An 18021-nucleotide genomic window follows, 5' to 3' on the forward strand; every position below is an offset into this window, starting at 1 on the left:
TGGCTTTAAACAAAGACTGGTGTATTTGCACTAGACTTATTGATACAGAAGATGCCTGAGGGATGAATTGTCAGTCTCAGCAGCAAATACAAATATACTTTAATTAGATAAAACTCACAAAGGGTAAACTTATTTTGCAGTGTTACTGTGCAAAACCTGAAGTGTAATGCACAGACAACCCCGTCCCTATCTTCCCAACCCTTTTTCCTTTGTGTATTTAAAAACAAGAAGACATGAGCCAGTTTAAGAACCAGAACCTGCAAGGCGCCCAGTGATAACCAAGTGCAAACAAAGCAAAGGGAGTTCACTTTGTAGTGAATCTATGTTCCAAGATCTGAGAAAGGCATATGTCTATCTCTTCATCCTCCCCTTCAGAGAAACTGTTATGACTGCTAATTTTATTGTTAGAGGGGGAAAATAGTAATGCAGAGCAAACACACAGAAGAGATTAATTCCAAAATTCCCTCTAAGCATGACAAGAAACTGTCCACAACTGAGACAAATGGAAAGGATTTTTTCTTTCACTTTGGTGCAAGTTTATTTATTTTGTACACTATCCATCCATACACCTGTGATACAAATCTATGAACCTGCCACAAAGCATTAAAGCACAACATACCTATTATTTTGTAGACATTTGCATTTTTAATCACCATCCAGCCCTTGTGGATCAGCAGTGACTTATCTTGTAGTTCTGTAAAAATGCAGATGTCTGGTAACCGTACGTACACAAGGGAGGGGAGAAGAAAGATGTTCACTTTTAGGGAACATGGCTCAAATCTTCAGATTAAAAAAAAGTTACGTCCCTAGAAGAGCTGGGTCAGTAGGGAATTCTGTAAAGGATCCTGTAAACTCATTTTCTACAGCAAAATCTAAGCCTGCAGGCATCTGCTTTGTGGAGGTTGGGAATAAGAACACACGAGGACTCACTGTCTTGCACTTACTGTGTCTTGCAGCGCCAGGGGCTCTTGGCAGGTTTGACAAACTTACTGGATACCTGGAGTGCTGGATACAGGTGAAGGGAACGATCTGCACCCTTCCCTGGGGTAATAATAGGGCTTTTCCAGCTAGGAAGTTTTCCAGCCAGTGACTGAAAACAGCTATACTTCTGAGCCATGAATGGCTGAATTTAAATGACCTATTAAATGCAGCTACAACAGGAAGTTTATGTGGCAGGAAACACAAAACACAAAGACAACTATTTGTTCCACAGTTCCCTCTCAGGCTAGAAAACCTGTTAACTTTGAAAGCCCTAAAAAATGCTGCTCTGGTTTAAAACCCATCTACTTGGCATAGGACCATATTTGTTTCTTTGCACACCAATGTTTCATACACCTCGTTTCTGCATTAAGCATTCTGCATTTCTTTGCCAATCTTGTAGCTGAGGATTTTGTTCCAGTCAATCTTGGTGCGGGTGACGGGCAGCTGCCGGCGTAAGGCTTTGAAAGTGGTGTCTGACATAGTCTGGTAGTTTTCACTGATTGCTGTCTGCAAGGGCAAGCAGATTTGGTTAGGGCACGCATAGAACACTATGAGAAAGCTCAACTTAGTGTGAAAGCCACAAGCTCCTTTCTATAAGGTGTAATGCACATGATTAACTAAATTAATAATGCAGTCATCAGTGTGTGTGTGCAAGTCAAAGGCTTTCTATTCACCTCCCCTGTACTGTAGCAGCATCTCCTTAGGTCTTTCACTGACTCATCTCTTTCCAGTCTCCTTGCACAGAGGCTGGGACAATGCAAAAGCTGTTGCACAATTTTCCTCCTCAGAATTTTTAACTGTCACAGAGGAAAATACATTGACTCACCCACTCCCCTCCCATGCTTGTTCCAGGTATCATTTGTAACCCTTTAAAAAAAACATACAGCAAACCTGATAGTTAATTACAACACAGCTTTGTAACTTTACAGTTTTATAACTGTGTTTTTTAAACAAATACTGCTGTCTTTTTCTAAGTAATTCTTATAGGCAATACCAGATTCAGCCAAGAACAGCTTCAGAGGTCAGTTTTCCATGTTTCCATTAACTGCAAATGGAGACTGATGATTCTGTTCCATTTAACTACCACTGATCTTACCTGGTACTCATTTTCTGCATTTTCTATGATCTTAATAAACTCCTTAGCAGTTTGGACATCACTCTACAAAGGAAAAAAAAAATGTTTGCATGTTTAAGAGCAACTTACATAAGCTATACAATAGATTTCTTCTCAAATGATAGGCTGAGTACAGATAAAGTAGGTAACATCAGCAGCTTGTGCCTTGTGGCTGTAGCTGGATTCCTTTCACTTACTACATACGGGGTAGAGCTTGTGCTCCAAACTGGAACAGAGCTGCACCCTAGTGAGCAAAAAGGAAGTGGACCTTCATGGTAAAATGAATCACTTTGCAGCTGCTGCTCCCTCTACCGTACTGGCATGTATCTCTTACTGTTTCTTTCCCTTGCACAGAGTAGAAAAGCATATTCTGTCCTTTTTAACCCTAACTTCCAAGAGAAGCTTTCCAATAGAGACTTTCTAATAAGACTGAATTTTAAGCAATTGTGAATCTGGGATTCCTACCTGACTCTAAACACCACATTGACTGTTCACCCTAAAATTACTTTAAAGTCAAGAGATTGCAGTCATAGCACTGCATGCTTCATGAGCTGTTAAAGGAATGAAAACAGTTGCTTATCATAAAGACCTTTTAGCGTACTTACTGACACCTGTACAGAGTCCTGAATGTCTTTGTGACTAACCAGCTGGACGTTGCCATCTTCATAGTAATGGACCTGGACAAAAAGACAGAATGCAGGTTTTATTATGGCCACTCATTCCAGAATTCCTGAGCCCCCAAATGCTACTAAAATGGCACAACAGAGCATTGTGCCAGTGTTCTCTGCTTACATGGAAACTAAAAGCAGGATGGATTTTTTAAAAGGTCCCATTCTTTGTCAAGACTGTTCAAGATTATGTTAATCAGTAAATGCCTAGAGCTAAGAGCAATTATAAAAGACTCAAGGTAGAGGTTTTAGCCCTATAAAGTGAAGCAAAGTGGAGGCCTACAGGGTAATGCTACATAATAAACTACAGGCCAGATCTGAGACTATTCCTGAAATACTAGATATAAGAATTACTTTCTTGAATTGTGTAGTTTAATAACATCCTGACTTGAGAAGGACATCTCTGCTGCATTTCAGCATCTCATTCTGAGCCAAATGCATTTGTGTAAGAGAAGCACAATGCAGCTTCTCCTGTTACTGCCAGGAAAAATAACTCACCTGGATTTTGAGCACTGCAGCCACTTGAGCTGTTGGTGGTGTGATGGTAAACTTCCATTCTGATCTCCAACGCCCATTCCTAAAAGCAATCAAAGCATGAAAAAACTACTTCCAATAAGCTCTAACAGCAAAAATAACAAAATTAACGACCAAGTTGTTTCTGATGTTGTCTTATCACCAATACCACATGAGATTTAGTGCTTTAGATGGCATGGAGTTAAATTTCTGCAGCCTAGCTGAATATAATGCAGCTTCAGTACAAAGAAGCTCCAGAGATGTAAAGGAGTATCTAGCTATACTAGCTCTGCTAATGCCTTTTCCTCTGGAGAGGTCACAGGAAGGGTTTTGGTAAGTGCCAAGGGGGCTGCAAGGAAAACAAGACTACAGAAGGAAAAGAACTTCTTGGGAAGCCCAAAACTCCCTGTCCTTCAGACCGTGTCAGAGCTAGAGGATGGGTTGGTTTGAGGAACCAGGCAAAGGAAGAAAACACACTATGTTGAAATAGTCTTACCAGAAGTTTTTGGGCTGAAACTGGTGACTCTCAATACAGGCAATAATTGTCTGCTGTCCGTCTATAGATTTACCATAAACCTGTATTTAGAAAAAGAGTTAAAAAGGCCCAAGAGCTAAGGAAAGCCATTCTTGATCTCTGTTCTTGCAGCAGGGTGCAGGCTGCTGTGATGGTACCTCATTGGGAACATGCACCACGAGTTACATTGTCCAACACCTCCCCTGGCAGGCATTTTATTATGGGTAGGTGTGAAGGTGCTTGGCAGTCATGCCTATGAAAAAGGTCTAATTCATCTTTACTTCTGTGTCTTTACCAAGACAGTTGCACCCTCTAGCCAAAATGCTAGTGAGGATGGAGAATTCCAACAGCTCTGCCCCGCCGAGTCTGCTCTGGGACTGACTGACTCAGAGCACTACACTTTCAGGGAAACAAGATGGATACTCAACAGTGCAGAAGCCATTGGGGTAATGATCCTTGACGTAGGCTCTCAGTGCACTGTCACAGGCATCTCTCCATTGTTTTAAAGCTGATTCTGTGTCCTCGGGCTGGGGATCACTTGCTTCTTTCCTTAAGTGATCAAACTTAAAAGAAAGCTTGTTTCTTGGGTCTAAAAATCTGCCATTGCCCAGATCACCATGTTCTGTGATTAAGACCTGGAACAGAAGTTGAAATGATGATACATTTAGGCTGATATAGATATGTTATTTTGCATTTTTCCCTACTTGCATATCAGTGTTACAATAGGTTCTTTCATTGAGCTATAAGGTCACTTATAAAGAAAAGCAAGAATTTTCAGTAATAATTTAAATTAGTAGTTGTTGTGAGGCTGAAGGTAACTCTCTGCTCTCCACAGTAATACTGCACTTAGACTTGTGTCCCAGAAAAGGCTGAACTATAATAATGTACATATTTGGCTTAAAATTGGGTATCCTTACAACAGAAGCAGGTTGCTTTGCCTTTAAAGTTATTTTAGCTATTTTCCTTCTTAGTTCTAAAGGAAACAGAGACTTACTCTGAAATCTACCATTTATTGCCATGTTCCATGTTTTGCAATAGCTCTACTTCTGGGCAAGAAGGGTACATAGATGTAACTACTTCTAAAATACGCCAGCTAAAGCAGACAGCAAAGCAGCATTGCACATTCCCTTTTTTCTTTTTCACTTTAATTCTCTGGCTTCCCAAATACTGACTTTATTGGGGTGGGGTTTTTGACCTTTTTTTGCAGGTTGTACTGTAACTTTCTCATCAAAGCTATTTCTATGAACAGCCCTCTTAATATATGCCTCCCATACTCCCATAAACATATCTGGGCCACTAGAAAAGCTGGGTCAGAGCTTGGCTCAGAGAACAGAGCAGATGGTCAGGCAGCTTTCTGGCTTCTCTACGACTTGCTGTTTGTTCTAAAAAAAAATCAAAAAAAACCTGAAATAACTTGTTTTGCTGGCATAGACTGGAGAGTATTAGGTATAATCACTACACCAAATCAGTTATTTGGTATAAACAAAGATAAGTTTGTTTTTTAGGGTAGCTGGGAATGGATTAAAATTGCAGAAAATAAACCAAACAAACTATTAAGAATCTATTATCAATTGTCAGTAGGAGCTGTAAGCAAGTAGCAACATAAGGATTTGTAAGAGAGCTTTAAATAGACAGTAATCTTTAATCACTCATACTCTTAAGTAAAATTCCAGTGACTTCAGCATGGAACTTTAAGGAACAATGAATTGGATTTACTAAGTAGTACAACACAGAACTTAAAGAGAATATCTTGGTTATGCTTTGTTCTTATAGAAGAAAGTTTGTCATAGTGATATGTGGGGGAAGGAGGAGGGGTGGTACATTGTGAGCAGAGTGAGTGAGTCAGCTGATGGTGATGTTGACTTGTGAGCCAACATTCTGATGAAACAACATTTTTATTGCTTTTTCACAGTGCAGTAATACAAACCTCAAGTGTACAAAGTTTCCTCTCACCTGATCATCGTACCCTTCTATCTTCACCGGAGTGAACTGGTCCATGTTGTACTGTGCAAACGCACTGTTGAGGATCAAAGGAACAGGAACTTTAGCTCTACATGCACATTTATTCTGACTCAAGGATAAGTACCCTGTGTGATTATATTACAGCAAACATCAACTTAATTGGGCAAACAATACACACAAGCACTGTTAAAGGTTTTCCAATATCTTTTACTGTAGATAGCTATAAACCCCAGGTCTAAAAGCAGGTTTGTTTAGTGATGGCCAGGAAAATACAGAGTTCAAAAGTAGAACAGCAGATAGCCTGGGGAAATGTGAGCAAGCCAAGGCAAAACAGGAACACCCCAGCTACAACTGAGACAGCAGCAAGGTAAACAAATGAATAGACGAATATTTACAACAATTTTCTTATGTAAAGATTTGCTGACTGACACATCACCTAGCTTGAAATAGATCTTAGCATCAAAAAGCCTGTATGTGTAATCTTTAAGCACCTTCTGATGAAGCTGTGGAAGTAAACAACAAATTTTGAAAACTTTTTATTGAGGACAGTTCTTTTTCTAAACTTAGGCTATGGATTAATCAGTATTCAGGCTTCACTTTATAAATCAGATGATTCAACATGATCAGACATTTCTGCTGCCGCAGAGTTAAACTTTTTGGCAGAATGCCTTCCTGTCCGTTTTATACAGCACAAATTCAAATTTAGGGCTTTTAAAAAGAAATCATCCACACCTTTCATTATGCATTTTGTTAGGTGGGCTAAGGAATTATATAAGATTGCTCTGAATACAGCAAATGGCTTTCTTTGTCACAGAATGATGGGTATAAGAAAACAGAAGGATATCTGATGGCAATTTGACTTGTGTTTGAAATCTTAGTACTTACTGTGCTGCTCCTTCCCTGAGAAGATTGTCATTGTTAAGTAATAACCGGACATCTGGAAAAGAAAGGGTTCAGGTGTGTTACTGGATTTTTTCATCAAATGTTTCTCTTTATGCACTTTATTTTCAACTGTACAAATGCAAACATTTAAAGATGAAATAATTTCATTAGGCAGAAGGAGTCCAGAAGGACTGTATGCTTTCCCTTAAAAGCAGTATGGTGTGACACAGCCTTAGATTTTTATAATAGATAAAACATGAAGAAAACACCACAGATATTTTTTTCCTTAATTGCTTACCATTGAATACTTCATTGAACTCTCCAGGGGGTGCATGAGTGATGAATTTTGCAGCTATACGCACCTACAACGAAGCAGAAAAGTAATTAAAGACCAAAGATAACTTACTGAGTTCATACATATTGAAGCCATTCACCAACAAAACCGACTCTGAAGTGACAGAAGGTGGCACATATAGGGAGAAATCAAGGCATGCGTTGTCAAGGTAGAAATAGTCTTGTAAGACTGTTCAAAGCAAGGCTGGAAAGGGCTTGGAGCAACCTGGTCTAGTGGAAAGTGTCCTTGCCCATGGCAAGGGGTGGAACTGGATGATCTTCAAGGTCCATTTCAACCCAAACCATCATTGGGTTTCAATGAAGGCACACAGAACTGTGATGATGAAGGCATCAATAACTGAAAAAGCCAACTTTCAATGTCCAGAAACTCTGAATCTGGAAAAGAAAAGCCCTGTCTCTTCTAAAAGTGTAATAAAACTGCAATGTGTTCTGAAATCCAATATACACGTCTTGCACAGTTAGAATTTAGGTGGTCCAGGTATTGATTCTGTTGGAAATTGGTAAGAGTTTATAGTTTTCATTATAAAATTTTTTATGGCTTTTACAGGACCAAAGGGAATAGAAAGATCTTGGAAGAAATGAAAAAGGAAATGTCACAAAATTAAACCTCTCCCTTACAATAATAAAAATGTCCCATTTCCTCTGACAGCTAACATTTCCAGCTAACAAAGCTAACCAATGAGCCTCTCTGGTCTAACAAGAAATTTATTGAAAGTGATTGCAGAATTGCTCATTACAACTCCGATTACTTTCTACTTTTCATTTTGAGCAGCAAAACAAAGAATTGTGTATATATAGGTAACTGCTTCACCTGAGTTATCACCAGAGCTGGAAATAACTCGCTTCTCTCAACAGTCTTCCCTGTTTTAATTAGAAATTGTTTGTATTGTTTGTCACATAATTATTTAAAGCAAGCCACAAAAAGAAATAAACACTTTTCTAAACAAAAGGTAATTGCCTTATTCCAACAGGATCAAGTAACAACTCTGCCATAAATGGACTGAGCTTCAGATAAAAATAGACTGTCTTCCAAAATAGCAATGATTTTGAAAAATAGATATACATTATTTGTGCCTGAAGAAATTAAGCAATACAAAGAAAACATTAAAAAGACAGCATCTTGTGTAATTGATATGACACAGGACATAAAACCATTTTCCATTAATCATCTGGTTTTAGGTTGGTAAGTACACAGCAATTCTAAAAATGGAGCTCTTAAACTGTTTGAAAACTTTCACTATTTAAAGAGCTGTAATTAGGACAGATTGCTGCCACAATATTGTCGAATTTCACTGTCAGAAATTTGGATGGTGATGAAGAGAGCCTGGCAGTAGTTTAGAGAGACCCTGCAGCTCTATAACCTCAGTGGACTTTGCTCAGAGTCTGCCCCAAGAGGCTGGAAGATTTCTGAAGGGACACCATGTGCTTTTCTGAGCAAATACAACTGTTAGCACAGCACAGAACATCACTGTGCTAAAGCTCTCTCAAGTATCTACCACTAATGCCTGCAAATCAACTCCCTGGATGAACAGATTCTCTTTTATAAGGTGCTTCAACATATTGCAAAAAAAGACCTCTAAAACGCTATAAAATTTAACACCTTATAAATTTATGCAATGATGATGTGGCTGCAGAACATGAAACCCTTGCAAAAGGGGACACTGTTTTAGTAGGCTGAAGTTTAGATCAATGGATTCTCATAAGGAAATCCTTATGGGAAAAACAAACAAACAGAAAAATACCCCAAGTGGTTAGTGAAAGATTTTTACAATCTTCCACAAATTCTCTCACTTGGAAGGATGAACAAAATTAAGTCAACACAGAAAGGCCTCTGCACTTCAATCAAATGTTATTACAAAGCCAGTTCTGAACAAAGCTGCAAGTGGAAAGTGTTCACTTGGATAATTATCCCTTGCCGTGCCTCTCACAGATCAATAAAATACAAAACATTTCAGTCAGGGGTGCAGGAAACAGGCTGGGGAGTGATTAATGTGAAATGTCAAGCACTCGAATGGTTGTTGGTTTTCAGAGCTGGTTGCTTGGAGGGCGGTGTCAGGATGCTCCTCTGCAGAAACACCAAAATAGGACTTTGTGCAACCTGCCCCATTTCCTGGCCCCCGGGGCCATTTCAGGTGTCATTTCAGCTCGGCAGCATCAACTTCCTGCTTCTAAAATGGGGAAAGTGTCTGAGGGGAAGGGAAGCTGCTCGGCCGTTAGTTTAAACTGGCAAAACAGGGGAGATTTCAGAGGAACTTACAAGAAAATCACAGAATCACAGACTGGTTGGGTTGGGAGGGACCTCAAAGCCCCTCCAGGGCCCCCCTGCCATGGCAGGGACACCTCCCACTGCGCCAGGCTGCTCCAGCCCCAGTGTCCAGCCTGGCCTGGGGCACTGCCAGGGATCCAGGGGCAGCCCCAGCTGCCCTGGGCACCTGTGCCAGGGCCTGCCCACCCTGCCAGGGACCAATTCCTAATTCCCAATATCCCATCCATCCCTGCCCTCTGGCACTGGGAAGCCGTTCCCTCGTCCTGTCACTGCAGGCCCTTATCCCAAGTCCCTCCCCAGCTCTCTTGGAGCCCCTTTAGGGGCTGGAAGGGGATCTAGAGTCTCCCTGGAGCCTTCTCTTCTCTGGACTGGACACCCCCAGCTCTCCCAGCCTGTCTGAGAAATTAATCTCTTACCTAAAATATGCCCAAAGAGAATAAAAGAGTGAAGCTTGGAGGATGGAAGGAATTAATTTTGTTGCTCAACTGACATTTTTGGGTTTTTTGCTTTACTTTAAAGCACCAGTAAACTCAAACTTAAAAAAAATAACATACATAAAGTTCTGGATGATCTGAATAGTCACGCACTACAGTAAGTCTTTGCTGCATGTTTCTCTTTCAGATCCTCCTTTAAGGTTATCCTTCTCTGCCTGTGTGGGGCATGGAGTTAGTTGAAATTGAATGTTCTAAAGGCCATATCAATTCTGCTCTGCAATACTTATTTCAGACAACATCGCCTAAAATGCTGACTAATAGATGAATTGCACCTCTAAAGCTCTGTTTGTTTCACAAAGCATTTCACTGAAATGAAGCTGAAAATGCAGTTTATGGGAAAAATGAAAGCAACCGCTGGACTTGTAGGATCCTTGAAGATCCACGAGCCTGAACAACTCCTCCAGAATGTTAAGAAACAAAGCAAGCACTAAGTGTAACACTTCTATGATGTACGGAAAAGTAACAGTGCATTTTTAAATTGCTATGTGTAGGCAACAGTGTATTACCTAGCAGAGAACTTGCAGTATGTAACTTTTCCACATTCCAACACAAGAAGAACAAACTGCTCATTTCCCCCTTTCCTAAAATAATTATGGCTCTATTTGCTCCAACTTAGTCCTTTCCATCCAGTATAATTCTCAGGACCTACACCAAAGCTCCTGTCAGCAGCTGGGGTGGGCAGAAAGCGCAACAACACACTCAGAGGGTGTTTAGGAAGTGAAGAGGTTGCAAAGCACCTTACAGACACGCTGGTTACTCTGCTGATTTGGGAAAAGCAGCGCAGAAAATACATTTTCACAAAATCATTTTGGCTGGGAAAGACCTTCAAGATCACCAGTCACCTGTGACTGACTCCCACCTTGTCAGCAAGACCAGAGCACTAGGTGCCACGTCCAGTCCTTCCTTGAGCCTGACCTGGGTGGGGACCCCACCACCGCCCTGGGCAGCCCCTTCCAATGTCCAACCGCCCTTTCTCTTAAGAAGCTCCTCCTGATGTCCAGTCTAAACCTCCTCTTGTTTAGGCTGAGACTACGTCCATTTTCATGCACAACGGCTGGCCAAGACTGCATCGGCTGCACCGAGGCAAGGAGGAAATCGGAAGGCAAGGAGGAAATCGGAAGGTAAAGGAGGAAATCGGAAGGCAAGGAGGAAATCGGAAGGCAGGGAGGAAATCGGAAGGCAGGGAGGAAATCGGAAGGCAGGGAGGAAATCGGAAGGCAAGGAGGAAATCGGAAGGCAGGGAGGAAATCGGAAGGCAAAGTACTGCGCTGGTAAGGAACAGCTGGTCCTTCAGCCGGGCTGCGGCGGCCCGGTGGTCTCGGGAGCCCGCCCGCCCCGAAGCACAGCGGCACCAGGCGAGCTTGCCCGCACTCCCCACCCACTGCCCTCCCGGGGGCAGCGGCGCAGGCCCACAGCGGAGAGGCGGCCAGCCCTTCCTTTACCTTCTCCTCATCCGACACCCGCTCCTCCAGGTCCGCCATCTTGGCAGCTGTGTGCCCGGCCCCGCGCAGGGCACGCCGGGAGCGCCGGGCGGCGGACCGAACGCGCTCGTGGCGCCATCTTAGCTGCGGGCAGACGCCGCGTGGCCGCCATCGTAGAAACGGGTGGGTTCTCGCGGTACCGGCAGACAGAACCGCCGTCTCCCAGAGCCGTTTAGGCTCCCGCTCATCGTGTGGGATATGCTCTGGCGGAGCAGCGGTGATGGACTCGACGAACGGGCTGCCCACCGGAGTCCTGCCCTGCTCGTCCCGGCCCTGTCCCGGTGTGCCCCGGGTGCTGAGACGGTCGGGAGCCGTAGACCGGAAGCGCGGCCGCCGCCATATTAGCTGCGGGCAGAGGCCGTGCTGCCACTACCACAGGAACGGGCAGGTTTTTCGCTACCGGGAACACGGCGCTGGCGGCGCTGCCGCGCCCCGGAGCCTCCGGGGGTCCCGGCTGTGGTGTGGGGGACGATCGGTCCGCGCTTCGCCCTGGAGCAGTAGCGATGGGGTCGGTGAGCGGGCGGCCCGCGCTGGCGGAGCCCCGCCCCGGTGCTTGTCCCGCCCCTGTCCCGGCGTGCCCCGCCGGCGGTGATGGCGGAGGGCAGCGGCGGCGCTGGCAGCGGCCGGGGGCCGCCGTGCCCCGCCGCGGCCTCGGCGTTCCGGCGCTGGGAGCAGCTGCGGCGGCGGGCCGCGACGCCCTGGGCCCGCGGGCTCCTGGCCGCGGCCGCCGGGCTCGCGCTCCTGTACGCGGCGCTGCGGGTGCCGGTGCGCCTCCGGGACGGCCTGGCGGCCGGTGAGGGGCAGGGGCGGCCGGCGCGCCGGGGGGAGGCGGACGCTGCCGGTGGAGCCGGGCGTGCGGGCAGGGCAGGCTCGGCCCGGCCGTCCCGAGCTGTGTCCGGGCTGTACCGGGCTCCGGCGGCACCGGGGCGGGACTGTCCCGCGGTGCTGCGCGCTGGCGGGCGGCTCCGCGTCTGGGACCCGTTCCGGAGGAACGCGGAGGGGCTGGAGCCTGTCCGGACAAAGAGACGGGTCTGGGGCAGCGGGAAGGGCTGAGGGAGCTGGGAAGGGGCTCAGCCTGGAGAAGAGGAGGCTCAGGGGGCCCTGGTGGCTCTGCACCGCTCCTGCTGGGAGGGGACAGCCGGGGGGTCGGGCTGTGCTCCAGGGAACAGGGACAGGAGGAGAGGGAACGGCCTCAGGCTGGGCATCAGGGGGAATTTCTTCATGAAAGGGATGGTCAGGCTTTGGAATGGGCTGCCCAGGGAGGTGGTAGAGTCCCCACCCGTCGTGGTACCCAGGGAGCAACTGGACCTGGCGCTCAGTGCTCTGGTCCTGTTGACAACCTGGGGATTGGTCACAGGTTGGACTCGATAAGGTCTTTTCCAAACTAATTGATAGTGTGATTCTGTGAGTCTGTCCCAGCAGTGCCTGTGGGCAGGTCGTGCATCCCGCCTTTGCTCGGTGACACTGAGCCTGTCACCTAACCCCAGGGTTAGGGACACGGCCGAGGACTGGGCAGCTGAAAGTAGCCAAGGCACTGCCCCAGTGCTGCTACACGCTCCCAGCTGGGGGTCTGTCAGGCTGCAGCCCTGCCCTGGCTGCCACTGTCCCCGGCCAGGCTGCGCTGGTGGCAGGTGACAAGGCTGATGTGCAGTTTGAGTCCAAACCCCGGGCACAGCACCACTGGATAATTGCATTCTCTGCATCGTTCTCTCGATAGCAGGAGGGAGAGCTCTGTGGAAAACGTATGTTAGCACTGAATACAAATTTGCGTCAGAACAGATGATTTTGCCTTAAAGTGAAATAGTATATTAAATTGGCTTGTTGTGGTTCACCAGCCACAGTATGGATGAAACCATAAGGTGCTTTGTCTAGAAATGTGCAGTGATTTTATATTTGGTGGGATATAAAAATTGGCTGTCACAAACAAAATAATACGTGGTGAGGATTCCCCTAACAGTGTGGCATTATAAAGCTGCCAGGGCTACAGAGTACTATGTATTTGCATGATATTGGGCATTCTTTAATAGACAAGCTATTTATCTTTTTCAGTTCTACTTATTAAGTCTTTGGTTTTGTTTCTCTTAACAGTGACCATGTTCTTAAGCACTTTGACTCCAAAATTCTACTTTGCCCTTACAGTAACTTCATCTTTTATATCTGGACTGATATTTGTAAGTAGTCCACTTTTTTTTTTTTTTTTTTTTAAACATCTTTAGCACCTCTCAGATGACTTTATGAGGGGTAGAGGGAATGAATATCAGACTCTAGAGGGTGCCTTTGTGCTGGGAAGGAACTTCTCTGATGTGTTGTTGCAGCTCTTTTGCTGTGTGTGTTGTTTGTTGGGACTGTATGAGTCTGAGAAAATAACTTGTGCAGAATGCTGGAATGGTTTAGCTCCCCTGGGGGCTGTCAGTGGTCACCAGAGAGAGGAGAGCAGTGCCTGATCCAGGCACAGGATCCAGCTTGGGCCAGGGCTGGCAGTTTGGTGTAGTCCTTGAGGGCTTGTGATAAGCAGGTATTTTAAATAACTTCCAAAAGAATTGGTAATATTTTTGGCCCAGAATTTCTGCTAAGTGACTGTCATTGCTGTTAACTTAGCCTTGTCTCTTTGTTAGCCTCTCTCTGGTTAGCAGCGCATCTCAGTTTAATGGGCCATTTTATCCTTTATTCTTTTAGATTATTTTAGTGAGATGAAAAAACCATTCCTGTGTTGAATACTACAAATTTGGTATTACAGGTAGGGCTACAGCTTGAAATATCCTCACCAGAAAAGAGGATATAATGTTTTTTTGTTTCTGTTCACAGTTTCCCTTTACAGGTACTTCTGAAAGGGTTTCTGAGTTACCCTAATGACTTTGGGAGGGAGGAACATAACGTTTGACTAAAATTTTGCTCTTTTTTTCCAGTCTCTTTCATGTTCTGTGAGTGATCCTGCATGACAAGACAGGCCAAACTAGATCATTAGTGTTACTCTGTTTGGAGAGAAGTTCCATCCCTGATCATTTGCAAGGGGATGTACTCGCAGTGAACGCTCTTTGTCCCTCGTGTTTGCTGGGAGGGTGTCCCTAAGGAACTTTCTGGTGCTTATTTCTCCTGTGACAGGTGTTTGAGTGGTGGCACTTCCGAAAATACGGCACGTCTTTTATCGAGCAGGTTTCTGTGAGCCATTTGAGGCCCCTCATCGGGGGTGCAGAGAGCAGCCCCCCAGCCCCAGCAGCTTTCTCGGCGGGGGAGAATGAGACCAGCAGGCAGAACATGCCAGGTGATTCCTGTTGTGTCCCAGGAGCTTTCCTTGAGCTTTGGGGTGGCTTTTAATGGCTTTGGCTCTGCATTAGTGCTTGTAAAAAATGGACAAAGCCTCCATCTTACAAAGTGTTTTGTTAGCAGTGGTAAAAATAAACTAAATAATAATGGTTTTTCACTCTAAACCATCCATTGTTAAATATATGATTTAGAAAATGTTAGACATTTAGCTAAAACTGTTTCAGTACCATTAATTATTTACTGTTGTAAATATGTGCAAGATAAATATTGCATGAGTGTACATGCATTGCTTAATCTTCCTGCCCTGTGCTTTTGTACCCCAGCAATGTTGGGGAGCAAAAATATTTATGGAATAGCAGAAGTTTATGAAGATGATGATTGTATTATAATAAAATTAAAGCAGCTTTTGAAAACACAACTGCTTTTGCATTACTGCATTTTAATGTCAAGGTAATATTTCCTGTGCTTTTTATTTAAAAAATACTTTTATTTTGTTATTCCTCAGAGTGCAAAGTGTGGCGAAATCCTCTCAATCTTTTCAGAGGGGCAGAGTATAGCAGGTATTAATTATCTTGCTTTCCACTGCATATTTTTAAATTTAATCAGGGGCATGCACTTGACTTCTTCACAGGGCTTGCACTGGTAATGTCAGGAGACAGCTGGAGACCTGCAGGATTATAGGGGTGATTGATACCAATCCTGTGTTTAAAAGGCACCAAGCCAAGCTTTGGCAGTTTCAATGTTAAGAACAAAAATAATATTGTAGCATCAGGGCTTTTTGAGAGTAAAAAGGGAAAAAACACCAACTTTATTCAGAGGTTGAGACAGTGATTCTCAATCTAAATTCTCTTATATTAAACTATATTGTAAGTCTCCTAGTGTTACTTCATGGGAAAAGCTGCTTTCTAGGAAGCCAGTTCCCAAGTTGTTTAGAACAGATTATTGAACAGTAGCACTTGAAACTTTGTGTTAGTAGCTTTAGTCTTTTATTACAGATTTTCTGCACTAGGCACATCAGATATTGCCTTGATATCAGCATTGCTAATTACTAGGAATGCCTCTTACTGACATCTGTTGTTTTAGGTACATGTGGGTGACTGGGAAGGAGCCTCTTACTTACTATGACATGAATTTGTCTGCTCAAGATCATCAGACGTTTTTCACATGTGACACGGATGCCCTTCGGCCTTCAGACACAGGTACTGACGTCTGTGTAAGGTGTGGAAGTGTTGGACAGGGTCAAGAGTGTGCTTTTAGTGAGCTTCAAAGTAGTGCAAGTTATCGTGTCAGCTATTTTATGAACTGTAGCCTTTCTCAGCTACTAAAGAGGTTTAATAGATGTAGAGGATCAGAGAGTGGTTTGGGTTGGGAGGGACCTTAAAGCCCATCCAGTTCCACCCCCTGCCATGGGCAAGAGCACCTTCCAGTAGACCAGGCTGCTCCAAGCCCCCTGAAATTTGGTGTTTAGTGAAATTTAGTGGAAAGATGTTGTTTTATGTTGTGCATTCTCTACAATTTCAGTGCTGTCAGAGTCCTGATATTTTTTAAGATCTCGCACATTTCAAATAATTAACACAATATTGCAAACCTGGATTATATTCTCAACAGCCAAAATGTGGTCTCATTTAAACCTTAGTAATGAGTAGTGCCGGCTCCAGATTTTTTTCCTTGTGTTCCACATGTTTAGTGCAGAAAATGTTCTTTACCTGGTTATTGTCAGTGTGGGTGTGAATTATTGTCAATTTGTCACATTCCGGAGGTGTTCCTTGTCAGCTGGCTGTGACATGTTTGATATGAAAGATGTGTTTTTATTTCACAAAAGGGAGTGAATTGTCTCGCTTGCTGAGCCAAGACTAATATTTTGTTTCCGAAAGAAAACTCAAATATTTTTCCACGTTATTCTTACTGGACAGCAGGAGGTTTTGTTCCAAAAGAAACATGTATAGATTCTTCAGTTTTCTTATCGTCCTTGAGATAGGCCAGATATAGAGCTCCATGAATGTAAGGTTTTGGAGTTCTTTCAGAACTGTTTTTTAGTGTGAAACTTAATAATCCTGCACAGAAAATGGCAGCTCTGAATGTGTTGTTTTCCTAGAAGTTGGTTTTCAGTTTGTGTTTTCCAGTTTTACCAAATGGAAGCATGGTGCGGGGGGTTTAGAGTCATTGCATTGAAATAATTTTGAATTCAGGTTGTAGTTCAAAGGACACTTCTGAATAGATTTCACCCTTTTTACTTGTTCCCTAGAACACTTTCTAATAAACTGATAAATGTATATCTTGAATTGGCTTTGCCTTGTGATGCCACTCAAATGGGCTTTGTAAATTTAAAAAGAAATTGTTAACCCTTTATGATCTGACAGTTGTCTAAAAATAATCATGGAACAGAATCCCAGAATGTTTTGGGTTGGAAGGGACCTTAAAGCTCATCCAGCTCTCCCCCCTGCCATGGGTAGGGACACCTTCCACTGTCCCAGGGTGCTCCAAGCCCTAATGTCTAGCCTGGCCTTGGACACTTCCAGGGATCCAGGGGCAGCCACAGCTGCTCTGGCCAGCTTAATATTTAAGTATAAAACTCCACCTGTGCAAGACACCACTTACTCCATCACTGTTTTCTTTGAAGTTCTGTTTGAAAGCTTAAATTAAAGTTCTTTGCAGGTCTATGCAAGAACCTGTGTTTAACAATTGCTCCTGCCAAGCTTTCAACAAGTCTTGGGAAATGTTTCCAAAAATCTGTAGCAATTTAGAAATTGTACATCTGCCTGGTTATGTAAGCTGTTTCTGTGCTCTGTGTAGGAGTTCTGAAATGGGCAGTGAGGAATCTTCCTGGTGGTGTTGCTTTCTTAAACTAAATTTGGGGTGTCATGAAGCTGTTGCAAGAATTTGATGCTTGTGGTAGGAACAGGCTGAAATTAAAACACTTGTTTGTTCTTCCTTATAACAATCGTACAGCAAACAGGGATTTTCAGACTGGAAGGGAATGTTGATTAGAGCTGGCTCCAAGCAGCCAGTGTTGCCTCTGCTGGTTCCCAGGTCTTTCACAGGTGTCCATGTCCCTCACCAGCCTTTCCATGTTTTTTCTACAGTTATGCAGAAAGCATGGCGAGAGAGGAACCCGCAAGCCCGGATTAAAGCAGCATATCAAGCTCTGGAGTTGAACAATGAGTAAGTTTGTAAGTTCAGTTGCTGTATTTCTAGTGTGAAGGATTAACTGGAAGGATACTGAGCACACTCTCAGTTTCTTCATCTAATAATTCACTTTCAGCAAAGTTCTGAGTGCCTTAAGGGGGACTGGGAATTGCACATGGAGCTGTAGATTGCCCTGAAATATTGAGCTGTTCTACTAAAAACATCTTTTGTGCAGCTTTCTTTCTTAAATCGCTGTGTTAGTGGCAATAACAAATGAGAAATTATATTCAGGTATGGAATGGTCTTAATAGACTATAAGATCATGTATTTCAGAGATAGTATCATGGTAGAACTGTATTTGGAGTTCACAGATGTCACTCCTATAAAGGAATTAAAAATACT

General features: G+C 43.8%; 2 protein-coding genes across 8 annotated transcripts in view; one reads left to right on the forward strand and one right to left on the reverse strand.

The window, feature by feature from the left end:
- Nucleotides 1-11288, reverse strand: CAPZA1 (capping actin protein of muscle Z-line subunit alpha 1). Its single transcript, XM_068173432.1, has 10 exons — nt 11191-11288; nt 6933-6996; nt 6638-6689; nt 5744-5807; nt 4219-4425; nt 3773-3852; nt 3262-3340; nt 2701-2772; nt 2078-2140; nt 1-1488 (listed from the first exon to the last, which is right to left on the reverse strand). The coding sequence occupies exons 1-10, from the start codon at nt 11227-11229 to the stop codon at nt 1348-1350; spliced, it is 861 nt and encodes a 286-aa protein (XP_068029533.1). The 5' UTR covers nt 11230-11288; the 3' UTR covers nt 1-1347.
- ST7L (suppression of tumorigenicity 7 like) overlaps nt 11234-18021 on the forward strand; it is a 22883-nt gene continuing 16095 nt past the window's right edge. For 2 of the 7 annotated variants that reach the window (XM_068173426.1, XM_068173420.1), the window contains exons 1-6: nt 11805-12022; nt 13318-13400; nt 14332-14491; nt 14999-15053; nt 15577-15692; nt 17577-17655. In XM_068173426.1, coding sequence (XP_068029527.1) covers nt 11821-12022; nt 13318-13400; nt 14332-14491; nt 14999-15053; nt 15577-15692; nt 17577-17655 — 695 coding nt within the window. In that variant the 5' untranslated portion in view covers nt 11805-11820. Of the gene's footprint in view, nt 11353-11801; nt 12023-13317; nt 13401-14331; nt 14492-14998; nt 15054-15576; nt 15693-17576; nt 17656-18021 lie in introns of those variants that run through there. The other 5 variants (XM_068173425.1, XM_068173424.1, XM_068173419.1 and 2 more) reach the window with 5 other exon arrangements.

This window comes from Anomalospiza imberbis, chromosome 26, assembly GCF_031753505.1.
Source record: "Anomalospiza imberbis isolate Cuckoo-Finch-1a 21T00152 chromosome 26, ASM3175350v1, whole genome shotgun sequence".
Taxonomy (NCBI): Eukaryota; Metazoa; Chordata; class Aves; order Passeriformes; family Viduidae; genus Anomalospiza; species Anomalospiza imberbis.